This window comes from Semicossyphus pulcher, unplaced genomic scaffold, assembly GCF_022749685.1.
Source record: "Semicossyphus pulcher isolate SPU_LCO1_2020_fin unplaced genomic scaffold, fSemPul1.0.p SCAF_17, whole genome shotgun sequence".
Classification (NCBI taxonomy): Eukaryota; Metazoa; Chordata; class Actinopteri; order Labriformes; family Labridae; genus Semicossyphus; species Semicossyphus pulcher.
The window spans coordinates 1,458,157-1,472,032 of record NW_027211681.1 but is presented as its reverse complement, the minus strand read 5'-3'; the positions used below and the strand labels follow the sequence as shown (position 1 = coordinate 1,472,032).

At 41.4% G+C, this 13,876-nt stretch overlaps 1 protein-coding gene across 1 annotated transcript in view; it reads left to right on the top strand.

Annotated features, from left to right (window-relative positions):
• Window positions 1–13,876, top strand: part of xylt1 (xylosyltransferase I) — an 81,882-nt gene that overhangs the window by 53,534 nt on the left and 14,472 nt on the right. The window contains exons 5-8 of the mRNA XM_069666190.1: window positions 752–832; window positions 3,144–3,360; window positions 3,755–3,931; window positions 8,277–8,542. Of these exons, the coding sequence (XP_069522291.1) occupies window positions 752–832; window positions 3,144–3,360; window positions 3,755–3,931; window positions 8,277–8,542 (741 nt within the window). The remainder of the gene's footprint in view (window positions 1–751; window positions 833–3,143; window positions 3,361–3,754; window positions 3,932–8,276; window positions 8,543–13,876) is intronic.

The window sequence follows — 13,876 nt, the reverse complement described above, 5'->3', positions numbered from 1 at the left end:
GAGTTTTTAAACAGTCAATATGCATATTTCTTAATTCCAGATGTTTCAATGAGGGAGACAAAGATAATATTGAAAATCATTGAATGGTTTCCCCTCAAAAGCTCTCTGCTCTATCTAAGGTATATAAGGATATAAAGAACTACAGGCTATATCAGCTTGTATTTCTTGTCTCTGCTTTTGCTTGTATTTAAAATGAGCTCAAGTTATGAGAAAATGGCATTCAAAAATATCAGTGCAGAGGATATTATGGATACATTTTACGTTTTTTTTTGCTAAAATATTCACCTGTATTTACCCCAGCTAAAGTATAAAGCAGATGAAATTCAGCAGATCGTGGCTGAGTCTGCTGCAGCTGCGATTGCAGCAATGTATCTCGGTACATGTAGGCATTGCCAGCAAGGCACTGCAAGAAGAGGAACTCAGTTATTTTAGCCAGTACAGCAGGACAGAAAACATTAGATTAGATACACGTATGTCCACGCACCTGATACACATCAAATGTGTTTCAATATTTTGCAAGTGAAGAAATAGTGGTAGTTTACACAGTTCACAAAGGGAAACAGGATTAATACTTCAAAACTGAATTTTTCTTGTCTTTTTTATAGTCAGTAACAGGTGGTGTCATTTGCATAATTTTCTACCAAAACATTGTACTTGTAGCATTTCTGTACTGCAGACTCAGTGTTTTACCTCCAGCTAGGTGTCACCATATGTTTCACAGTCAAAAGGTAATCATTTTATTCCATTTCAGGACCAATAACCAGCTGGTGGCCTTCCTCTCCAAATACAGAGACATGAACTTCATTAAGTCGCATGGCAGAGACAACGCCAGGTGAGATGCACATTTTTCAGACTTTATTTTCATCTCCCCGCAACACTCTCTCACTCACACACAGCAGCACCTATGTGCACACACAGCGCTGTCCTGCCAGCACGGCCTGGTCACTGAATCAAATTACAATTAGCTCCCATCTGTGCCTTTATTAATTAACCTTCTTGGTGGGGTGAGCTAGCGAGGTCACTGCAGCGAGGAGCCCTCCTCTCTACAGCCGCCAAACTCCTCTGCCACCCTCTCCTTCCTGCCTCATCACAACCCGCTGACAAACCAGTCATCAGCCGACGCTGTGGGCAAAAATACCCGCAAAACACAGGGAAAAACTCTTCCAGCATAGATGCATGAGTCAGCGTGACTCAGCGGTACCTTTTTGTGTCAGCAGTCACGTTATTTTATTCAGTGCTGTGTGATGAGAGAGAAGCTGCTTTTTCCTGATTTAATTTAGTATTAACAACAAAAACAATCTCACGAAACCTCCACTTGATGAGTCTGTCTGAAACAGACTGAAGTGCTTCAAACATGCATGAGTGCAGTTCTGAAACATCATCATGTGAGCCACAATGTCAATGAATCAACCGTCTTTGTCGCTGCTGACAGAACAGAAGGAACGATGTGAACTGGTTGACCTGAATTTGACTCCCTTCATTTGACACTTGATGCGTTTACAGGCCTAACACCAGCCATTATGAATGCAGGGTGTCACTCTTCTTGCTGCTGATAAAAGTGTGTGGTGACAAGTCTGAACTACACATTTGTCAAGTCGTTTAGGGCAGAGGATAGAACACAAACGCTGCTACAATGCAAAGGAAAGTCATGTTTGCATATAAAACTGCTATATGGACCTCACTTATATCGTGCTTTCCTCACTTTTACACTACATGTCACATTCACACACACATTCATACATAGATGGCAGAGGCTGCCCAACTGTCAATCAGTCATCACATCCACACACCCTTGGTTATGCCACCAGGAGCAATTTGGCGTTCAGTGTGTTGCCCAAGGACACTTCGACATGTGGCCTGAGACAGCTGGGGATCGAACCGCCAATCTTCGGATTGAAAGACGACTGACTCTACCACTGAGCCACAAAAAGGGAAAGAGGACACAGATGCAACATAAAGATATTTAATTAACATAGAGTCAGAACAAAAAGGCAGAGCAAAAGTCTTAATATCAACCAATACCAATATCAATAGCTTATCTTATCTCATCTTATCTTAACAAAATACAAAGAGAAAAAATCCAGGCAAAACAAAAAGCTCATTTTAGAGTCCATGTACCAAAAATCCCACGAAAGGTCCAAACAAAAGTGAGAAAAAACAAGAAGCCATGAGGAAAAATCTGTCCAGGAATCAAACTTAACTTGTCAACAGGAAAAACTACAGACGCTAAGGGGTTGACAAAAGTTTCACGGAAATTGACTTAAGCGGGGTACACACTACAAGATAATCAGGCCGATTTTGGGCCTGATTCCCCCATGCGTAATCGTTGCTCTCCTCACACTATAGGAGCAAAACTGTTAAATCTATGATTATATATTGTCATGTGTGGGATCTCTCACATTTTCAACATCTGTTAAGATTTGAAAAATCTTTCAGTGTGGGCCTGGCTTAAGACGAACAGGGATGACAAATGCTGTGTTCGAAATGCCATACTATACTAGCAGTACGTACTGATTTTGCCAAAATGTTGTATGCATTTGCACAATGCAAAGCGCTGGAACGACACAGCGGCAGTTGAAATGACGGACAGCAGCAGCATTCCAGCAGAAGGGGGCGCTTTAGCTAAAGAAGTGGCGATTATTGTTTACTTCCGCCTGGCGTAGCATACTGCAACATTAATTTGAAAACTTCCTCCACACTACATGGAGGACGCAGTATGCAGTATGTAGTATGTAGTAGGGGAGGTGAATGTAATCAGGCACAGGTGAGACTAATCAAGGGGCAGGTATAAACAATAAGGGCCGGGCACATAATCAAACAACCGGGAAACACACAAAGGCAGGAAGTGGATTAGCACGAGAAACAAAGTAAAACAGGAAATTATATCTGAACATGAATATGAACTAAATACAAAATTAAACACAAAACTAAACAACCATAACTTATGACAATCTGAGAAAATTTTCAGTTTGTCCTTTTTTTCTCTTCAGGTTTTCCAAATTCTGAATGAATGCACAAATGTCTGTTTGTGGCTGATTTTATATAAAAAGTTATTTTAATTGTCTGATTTTCACCTGTTTTTTTTCTGTTATAAAAACTCTGTATATCAGTAGTTAAACCATATCTTTGTGTGTGTTCATCAGGTTTATCCGTAAGCAGGGCCTGGACCGTCTGTTCTTTGAGTGCGACACACACATGTGGAGGCTGGGTGATCGTAAAATCCCTGAAGGCATCTCGGTGGACGGAGGCTCCGACTGGTTTCTTCTCAATCGCATGTTTGTCGAATATGTCATCAACTCCAAGGATGATCTGGTCACCAACATGAAGCGCTTCTACGCCTACACTCTGCTGCCTGCTGAGGTAACACAGACACACACACACAGATGGCACACGTTTAAGTGTTTCCTAACCTTTGGCTGACATGTAAGCACTGCTTTGTACCTGCACTCCATCACTTATAGAAGCAGTAGACACATGTTTCTCTCCATGGCTGGTAAGATGCAAAGGCTGAGTTTCCATCCATAGGCCTATACAAGGATTGGATGAGAGCTGAGTGATCTCTGTGGGGAAATTGGATTTTTATCATGAGCTACTGTGAAACTCACTCTCCACTGCTACTCTATTTCCTCTCTGTGAATTGAATGGTGTAAAAAATAAAAGGTATACAATTTTCTAATTTTGTCTCTCTGTCTCTCTGCCTCGCCCCTCTCCCTCCGCCCCCTCTCCCTCTCCATTTCTATTTCCCAACACTCAGTCATTCTTCCACACCGTGCTGGAGAACAGCGCCCACTGTGAGAGCATGGTGGACAACAACCTGCGAATCACCAACTGGAACCGTAAGCTGGGCTGTAAGTGCCAGTACAAGCACATCGTGGATTGGTGTGGATGCTCCCCGAATGACTTCAAACCCGCCGACTTCCACCGCTTCCAGGTAAAAACACCCACAGAACACTAATGTGCAGAAAATCTCTTTCCGTCGCAACCTTTTATCATCCACTGGCCAGAAGCAGAGCGAGTGGCAGCAGCAGGTCAGGGCTCTCTGTAGGTGCTCTAAACAGCTCTATAACAGAAATGTGCTGAACACAAAGGGCTTCTCAGGGACAAACTGAAGCCAGCAGGGTCCGACCATATATTATATATAAATGTTTTCTTTTTTTGGACCTGTCTTTCATGTTTTCCAGGAGAATGTCAGAGTGACAATGAAAATATTGTGAATAAAAGTCAGTTTCTCTTTTGATGCAAATATATTTGCAGCAAACTGAATACATTCAAAGCACAGGTTGAAATGTTTCCTGAAAATATTTGGGCTGCTGGCAAGAAAGACATCACAAAGGAATATCTTGAGGCAAAGACTCTAATGAATTAGACTGCAGCTGCAAATTAAACTGAAAAGAGGAATTCATCTCAAGACTATGATAAAATAAATAATGTAGACATATTTCTATATTTGTAAAGAAGTTAATTTCATCTACATAACAACAAGTAACCTTCAATTAAACAGGTGGGGGTTAAACTGTAGGACATTTTCCAAACTGGAATGATAAAGAGAGCTTCACTAGAGCTGAGGAAAGTCTCCTGCAGGTAGACAAGGTACAAAAGGTACAAACTAAGTCATGTTTGAACTCCTTAGGAATGCAAAAAAGTAGTGCAACATTCAAGAACTCAAAAGTTTTTTGTCATATACACAAATAATATGAAATGCAATGTGCGGGTCTAGGGTGTAAAACTGGTGCAAAAAACGAATATTATTGATAAAACTGCATGAGAAATTTAAGAAGTAGATTTGTACTTGTATCTTATATTTAAGTCCAAAATCTCCTTTTAGCAGTTTGATGAATGCAGGCCGTGGACTTTGCTCCTGATAAGAGGCCATATCCTCCAGCAGATGTCCACCTGAGACATCAGTCAAACCTAAGAACAAACAACAATGAAAGTAAAAAGAAGGCTTCTCTGTCAGGATGTTTGCAGTACACATCTCAGTAAGTCGTCTACATTCTCTGCCCTCACGTTCTGTCCTCTGAACCTCTGCATCCAGCTGGTTCCCTCAGCTTTCACAATCAATATGTGAAAAATTATGTCTCGATTAGTGTGACCCTGAAAGGGGGTTGGAAATAATGGTAATTAGATCCTCTTTGCTTAGAGTCTGAGGGTGAGAAGAGGGTTAGTCAGCCTTTCAAAATGAAAGTGAATGAAGTGAATGAGTGGCAGCCACTCTCAGACCCCAGAGAAAGTCGGTATCGCAGTTTGACTTTTAATGTGCTCCTAAAAAGTGAAAGCTGCAGTACAAAGTGAAACTGCTCTGCCGCAGTTAATATCACTTCAAGTCATTTCCTTTAAGAGCTGTGACTCACACCGTCTCTCCTGTCCTTCTCATACCAGTCAAAGCCTCCACGCTGACCTCACTCCTCTCTTTGCCAGGCCCGTCTGCCGGCTGTCTCGCCTCAGTCTCTGGCAGCTCAGTGCCAGCACATTACCACAGGTCCTTGGCACTGCCGCTGGGTCATGTTGGCACTGTGGTATCAGTTAAGTCCAACCCTGGGAACATAGCAGCCTATCCAAAAGCCAGCCAGGCCTCGGTATTAATAGGACTTAATATCCCTTTGAGCGCACAATCCCAGTTTCCCTTTGAACCGGAGCATTGGAGAAGATACAGACGAGGAAAGCAGGCTCCAATTTGGTTTGCAGATGAGAGAAATAATTCAAGGTACAACTGTCGAGTTTCCCACAGTGTGAATTTGAAGTCACTAACAAGGAGAGGGGTTATTCTAGAGGGGGAGAGTGGTGATGTGCCTTTTGTCTTAGGGCATCATTGTTTAGTAATAAGTTTCAGAATGAGCTGCATTTGGGAAAGACATGCTGTGACAGGTTGGCACTTCCAGTTGACTGCACTGAGAGCATGTCAGAACGTGTTAAAAAATAAAAAATAAAATCCCTGCTCCACGTTTCTTTTGATATCTGTAGCCAATCAGTGAGGGTTAGGAATCATCTGGTGCCGTGTGAGGACACACCAAAATCCCACAGTCTCCGCTCCTGCATGAGAAAATGCTGAAGTGAACCACAGTTTCATTAGGTCTGTGTTCCTTTAGAAGGTAGCACCAAGGTGTTCAGTGCTGAGTGACTAACGGTAAATAGTTTTGTGTCTGGGGCTGAAAAGATGTCTTTGTGTGTAAGCCAAGCTGCGGAGGTGGCAGTTTTCATGATGCACTATCAACCACACAAGCAACAGTGCGGCAGGGATGGAGAGGGTGAGAAAAGACATGGGTGGAGCGGAGGAGGCCAGACAGAGCGACAAATACAAAGAACAGTTGAGAAAAGAGATGAAGGAGGGATGAATAAATAAAGGGAAAGGGACAGAAATGAAAAACCACAAAGCTGCTGTTTACTACAGATACATGAGGTCACATTCTGTGCCTCTGAGGACACTTCTTAACTTTCTCACTACCTTCAGCTACTTACCCTGACTGTAATTCCTTTAATGAAGCTGTCTGACAGAGAGGCCATGAGTGACTCGCAGCTCCAGCAATGCACCCAAAGTCATTTAATCGATAGTTGCATTTGGAGGTGATTAACTTCTTCAGACTTCTCTCAGTGGGTAATTTCTTTTTTCTCCTCATTTCTTTCCATCTGCAGTGATAAGATGGTTATTTCCTTGTTTATTTAAATGTTATAGCATATAGTTTTGACCAAGGGAAATGGACTCATGGGAACCACAAAGAGCAGCTGTCCATAACTTTTTGACTTGTGACCAATTAAAAAAAAGTAATGTATAGTTGCCAGCTTTTGTCACCACTTGCATGTATCTACCAGCTGGACTGTTTTTCTTTTTTGTATATTTTAATGACACAACAAAATATATGTGTTTATGTACCAGCAATGCTCTGCCTTACACTTAACACACCACTTTTACACATCAAAGTCTGGTTTACAAACGTACTTTAAAAGTTGGATTAAATCCTGATAAACTGACTGATGTCACTGTAGAACTAGAGAGAAGTGAGCCTACCCCTCCTCTGTAGCCCACTCCTCAACTCTGCTGGTGTCCATAGCTACTAGCAAAGCAAACAAGAATCGTTGACTGAACTGCAAAAAGTCAAGTTGCTTTGTGGGTAATGTGGGCACCAGGTTTTGACAAGAACTAAGAATGTGTGGAATAAAAAAGATGATATGTATTAGGGATGGGACAAAATATCAATACAGCAATATATCGTCATCCTGACTCCTGCAATACAATTAGTGACATGCTGGCGCCAACATGATGTTTTAATTTACAAATATCCAGCGCTCTAAACAGATTTCCTGCAATTTTGACTCACTGTGTCACTACTTCATGATGGTAAAGTAAACGCAAATGAATTGTCCAAAAAAGAAGTTGACAGCAGGATAAAGGAAAAAGAAGACAGCGGGATCAGTCAATCAATCATCAATCAAATTGTATTTGTATAGCGCCAAATCATAACCAGAGTTATCTCGAGACACTCTACAAAAAGAGCAGGTCTAGACCGACTCTTTGTTATGTTAGGGATAACGTGGGACAGTGGTGAAAAGAAGTTCGCCAGCATCTTTCAAATCCAAAATCCTAATTGGTTTTTACAGCTGTTCTATTGTTCTTTAAATTTAATTTACAGACTGAAAACACATAAAATTGTTTCAAATTTGTGAAACTGACACCAAATTGAAGCGATTAAATACATTTACCCTGCACTTCACCTTTTTAGAGGCATTTTGTGTTCTTCTGTTAATCAGATATTGTGATGTGTCAATATATGATTTTCTTGCAATATATCAATGTTTGCAGAATCGCTGTATCGTGATATTATCGCGTATCATATCATATCATGAGTTATGCTACGATTCCCACCTCTAGTATCTATGCTATGTTGCATATAATAATACATAAAACTGTCTAATAGAAGTGGCTGTAGCCTTCTGGTCTTGAAGTGAAGCCAATAAGAAAGCTGCTTGCCTTAATAGGTGAGGTCACAGTGGCTAAAACCACATCTTATACAGTCTATAAAAGTGACTGGGGAGCAGTTTTGGTTGGATGTATATATTGCAATTCATTCACATACCAATACAGAAATATGTGCTACCAACTACTACCTATACTCTACCTTCTTTTTCTTCCTTCTGCCCACATTTTCACACGAGTCTAACACAACTCATTTGTTTCCCAGCCAACCTGGCATACAAGCATTTCCTAATCTTCTCTTTTTTCTTCTCTTTATCTCATCCCTCCCTGCTACACTGTTCCCCCCATCTCCCTTTCCCCTGAGCAGCAAACGGTACGGCCCACCTTCTTCGCCAGGAAGTTTGAAGCCAGTGTGAACCAGGAGATTGTGAACCAGCTGGACGGCTATCTGTTCGGACCGTTTCCCCAGGGAACAGCGAGCCTGAACTCATACTGGGAGAACATGTACGACGAGCCAGATGGTGTGGCCAGTCTGTCAGACACACAGCTCACGTACTTCCACTCCTTCTCACGGCTGGGCCTGGGCCGAGCGGCCGCCTCGCTGCAGGGAAACCCGAAGGATCACAGCTGCAGGTAAGTTTGTAAACACATGCACTCCCACCTATGCAAATACCTTTTTACATCAGCAGCATGGCTTCATGACACACCTTCACCTTCATCCACAGGTGCACTTCAGTTTGTTTTTACTCTCAAAAGCTAGCCACACCCATGTTAGCATGAGAGGCCATAAGATATAGGAAAAGCTTTTGTATCTCTGTTGATGCATGGTCCCGTCATTGAAAAGGGATAACAATGAATAGTTCCATCCCAGCTGGGAACTCTGGGAAATGCTATTCATTTTGTCACATGATACGACGCCCTGTCAGTTTATCCCAGAGATAATGAGACAATATGGGTCATGGCATTGAAAGCTGTCCCTTCAGGCCGATGTAGTATGTATGAGTTCAAGTGCTGTTAACACATGTGGTTAAAATGAAAAAGGGAGAAACCGCATTAAGCTTTCATATTTAACGACCAAATGGAACATTTGAGCTTCATGAATTCAGTATGGGTTTCCAAAGACATGTGTTTTCAGTAGCATCTGGTGCAGGAGCGTTTTAGGTCAGCTTTCCTTTAGTTGAATTGCACAGTGAGATGCAAAGTGATTTTTTTTAAAAACAGAGACAAGTAAAATATGCTGATTCACAACAGAAAGCAGAGGTGTAAGCTGCTAATTAGTGTGTGTCTGACAGAAAGTCCCATGCATCTCATAAAAAGCACCTTAGCTCGAACACAAAAGATAAAGCAAACAAACACAGCATCTTAATTTACAGCAACATTAGGATGACATCTTTGTGTTTAACGAGCAAACACGAAGATAACTTTTGCTCCACATGAGGCAGGATAACAGAAAATTCATACAGCACAGCTTGGAGGAAAGCAGTTGTTTAAACAATAAATGGAGACCCACTGTGATCTGAAGCTGTGTCTTTAGGTACTAGTCATCAAAGCCACCAACTCATATTGTTTAAATCAGAAACGTTTCAAAATTCACAAGGTACACTGACAGCCTCACTCGCTGTAGCCGAGAAAATCTGTTAGGCATCACAGAGGTGATCGCCTCTTGCTTATCCTTATTAGCAGGACTCTTTAATAGCAGAGCGACCAGTACCAACACCCCCCCCACACACACACACACACACATCCTGCTGTATTGTGGGTGTTCTGTTTAGTGGGTAAAGCCAAACAGAGAAAGGAAGCATGTTTCCATCTGTAAAACCTCAAAACCATCTATCGGTTACAGCTGTTTCTACTCTTATGCTGCATGTGTTTAAAGAGAGGGTAGACCAAGGAAGACGTGGTGATATACAGTATGCATGCATGTGTTTTGCATGTATAACAGAGAAGGGGTCTCCAGATTTCTGTCATTGTCAGGAAATAGGCCAATGAGAAAAAGGCTTTCCTTAAGGCCAACAAGCAAACAGCTATTTCAAACATTGACATTTAAAAGCACTTTTAGAGAGCTGGGAGGTCAAAGGTCAAACAGCAGGAAACACAGAGAACTACTGTAATTGCCTGCGTGTGTGTGTGTGTGTGTGTGTGTGTGTGTGTGTGTGTGTGTTTGAGTGTGTGTTTGTGTGTTTGAATGTTTATTCAAGGAACTTGAGAGTGATCCTAATTGAGTGTCTGTGTGTACATGTATTTATTGCTCCTGTCAACACAGAGAATAAAGTGTCACAGTATGTGTGAGTTTTTAAGTGGAAATGGGTTTTTCTGTATCTCTGTATTCGTGTGTATATGTCGATATTAAACAAATGCACCCAGATTGAAGTGTTACCTTAGCGTGTGTGAGTCCCATTAAGCCGTTTGGATCAGATTTTAAGTCCTCATATACAAACTTTAAGTCAGGATGAAGTGTGTGTGGTGCCTGAATGCCTGCAACGCTGTTTTAATGTGTTTATAAAGCTGAGTCCAGTTTCTTTCATTGCATTTATTTGGGATGGAACTAATTGAACACAGATGAGAAAGCGTGTTTGTAATAAGGAGAATGATTTAGGTGGAATGTGTCCATAACCCTGTCTAGAATGACTAATAGCACAGCAGAATATGTGAAAAGCAGATATTGGTTCAAGGAAAAATGCTACCATTATATAAAAACTATTTTCTTCAGTAACCTGCAACAAATATGTCCAGAGTGAATGAAAAAATATACCTGTAATCCTGCCCAATATCACTTTGTGTCTCTTTTATTTTCACTTTACTTTCTAGACATACAGCTAAGTGAGGGATTTTCTGAAAAATACTTGGCATAGAGATCTTTAGAAAAGTTTTTCAAGATGACTTACTGTTGTTCTGAAAGTATTTCTAGAATCCTCTGAGTCTATTTGAAGCATGAGGCTAAATCAAATTCAGGCTGCTGCCAGGTAATAAGGATTTGTTTTATCATGGGGAAAGTGCACCCCTTTTTTGTTATCCCTAGAGATGCTTGATGGAAATGTCTTTTCTCTTCTCAACTTGTACCATTTAAAGCTCCTGTGAGGAACTTTCAGTTTGTGCTGATTTTGGCGCCCCCTGTGGACAAAGCCGTACATCTATTCTCTTTGCAGATTTTGTCCTGTACATGTTAAGTGGTGGTTTTAAACAAAAAATCTTCCTGCTTTCAGTCATATGTATCACTCACTTTAAATTTCTGCCCTGGAAAATGTAAACAAAGGCAGCGTGTAGTTAATCTCCTCATCTGACACCTACCCCCCGCCAGCGGTTTCAGGCATTAAAAATAACTATATAGAAATAATCAATCTTGTTGCTGGTGGTCTGGTTTGATTTTGTAGGTCATATAGAGCAGCCCCAACCCCCAACACCTTAAAAATAAAAATAAATACAAATAAAAAATGCAACATGCCCGCATAAGAGGCAAAAAGTTTAATTCTGCACAAATAATCAAGATATTCAAAATATTTAAGAGATCACAACAATCCTGGTATGTCGGTGCTCCCCGCTTCTCCTTTTCGATCTACCCCGCTTCATCTTTCTTCGACTCCCGCTCTGTTTCTTCTCCCGATCTCACTCCAACCCATCTCTCCGATTCTCTGGCCTCCGATTCCTCACTCTCTCTCTCTGTCCCTCTCCTCTTTCATGACTGATAATTTTAGATAGCCCACTGGACGTTTCCCTGATTTTAGCCAGTGGTGCATGGCTAGGCTAGCTAAAGTTAGTAAGGTAAACAGAGGCTGAGAGGAAGACAGTCAGGAGAGGAAGTGCATTTAGTGTACATTTATGTATTTATTAAAATAAAAACATTTTAAACGTTTTTTATTTTACATACACATTTTACATTTTTATTTTAGAAAGGAACATTTTTAATTAATGTTTTATTTTGTTCAAAATCCCACTTGGTGTAATTAATACACCGTTACATTTACACACACGGACCCCACACTTTGGGAATCCCTGATATAGAGTAATCAGAATTAATTTTGATCTGTTTCATAACTAGCAAAATCTCCTCAAAGGATCTTTAAACCTTAATTTTCATACAAAACAATGCATTTATATTTTTATTATATAAAAAAAAAGAGCAAGGAAATACAGTCGCAACTTGAGAAACAAGTAAAAAAATCTTTCTATGTTCATACGGACAGAATATTTTTTCATTCAGATGGTTTTAAGAGTCTATGTTCCTCTCTCTTTAAGGAGGAGACTGTCAGAGAAGTAAAGTTAAACCACCTTGTGGTAATTCCGGACATATCTAACATGGGTTGAGCTCATGCTAATATATTAGAAGCATAAAAAACATATGCGTGTCATGTTTTGTTTCATACGCTGTCATATAATAGTGTAGTCTCCAACATCAGAGGCTTAATTGAATGTCATTATTTAGCATAGTGTCAGACAGACGTACTGGGCCTGCCCGGTCTATGACGTGTTCTGTCATAAATTAATCACTGCAGTATTAGGGGCTGGAAGTCATGAATAATGCACTCTTACTCATCATTCTTGGTGTAATATTCAGACAAAAGGGAATAAAGAATAATCTTCAATGTGTTGCGAGATAAGAGTGGTGCTGTTAAATGAAGTATATGAGGAAAAATCAGGAGCTCGTACATAAATAATGTGAGATACGATGAGTCACAGCTGCAGTGAGGCAGTGTTCACATCAAGCTGAACTAAAGGGAGAAACAGAAAGTAAAATGAGCCTTTTGATTTTAGTTTAATTAGCCACATTCTGGTTTGTAGGCCTGATAATGAATTATTAGTTAGTTAGTTAGTTTTATTGATCTGGAATTTGACTGATCAAGCAAGGTAATTAAAACAAAAAGGTTATGCAACTTTTGTCCTATTTGAGTCCTGGTCAGAAGACTGGAGTCCGGCCACATATGGTGTATGTGTGGCTGCCTATTCTGCATGAATGTAGAATTTAGATGTGCAACCAACAGATGGATGCATCAGCCTCAGTGAGTCTGGAGCAAAAGAGAGGAAAAGGCCACAGAGAGGGATTTGGTTCTTTTAGCAGCCTGCTGTGAGTCGCTTGTAGAAACTGTGGAGTAAAAGCCTGAATGGAGCTTCTGAGCAGGCGACACCCCCAGCCCTTCTCACTGCCTCCCACAATGGCAGCCACATCTCTTTTGGGAAAGACTGGGCAGGGGGGGAATGAGTGTTGAGGGATGGGGATAGAAAGCAGGATGAAAACGTATAGGAAAAGAGGAGAAAGACGAGGAGCAAAGAGGAAAAGCACATAGGGAAATGGAAAGGAAGATAAAGGGAGGAAAAGAGGGGAAGGGGAGGAGGAGAGGAGGGAGTATGCACTGCTATCCTTGTGGGTGTAAATATTTGCTGTTCTGCTTGTCAGGGTAGCATTTACCGGGACGGGTTGACTCCTGGTCCTTTGGTGGAATACTGATGAGGCCTCGGGCACTGGGGAGCAAGGAGAGGCATTGTGTGTGTGTGTGTGTGTGTGTGTGTGTGTGTGTGTGTGTGTGTGTGTGTGTGTGTGTCAATCTGTGTGTGTCGAATAAAGACGGATTCAAGGAAGCAGAAGAGACAAACGATGAGAAATCTTGGTGAGAAGGAGCCAGGATGTGTGCAGAGAGCAGCTGTGGAGCGTTCCCCAGCAGTGCCCGCCCCGGCCCCTTTTTTGTTTTTCCAGAAGTCACTCGGGCTGGCTGCCCCGAGGGCCCGCCCTCTGCTTCATATGAATCAACACACAAACAAACAACAGACTAATCACAGGGGCAAGACCTTCATTAGGCTTCAGCTGACTGGATGACCCAGTTCAACTTTGTTCAGCAGACTTATAATGTGTTCGGCTGAATTGTCTGTGTGTGTTCAGAACTCTGACTAATCTGAATCTGCTGCCAATCCAGCCCAAGACTATTCTGTAATTTTCTGTAGCCGGCAAACCGCTGTGGTCTCGACTGTCACATGTCT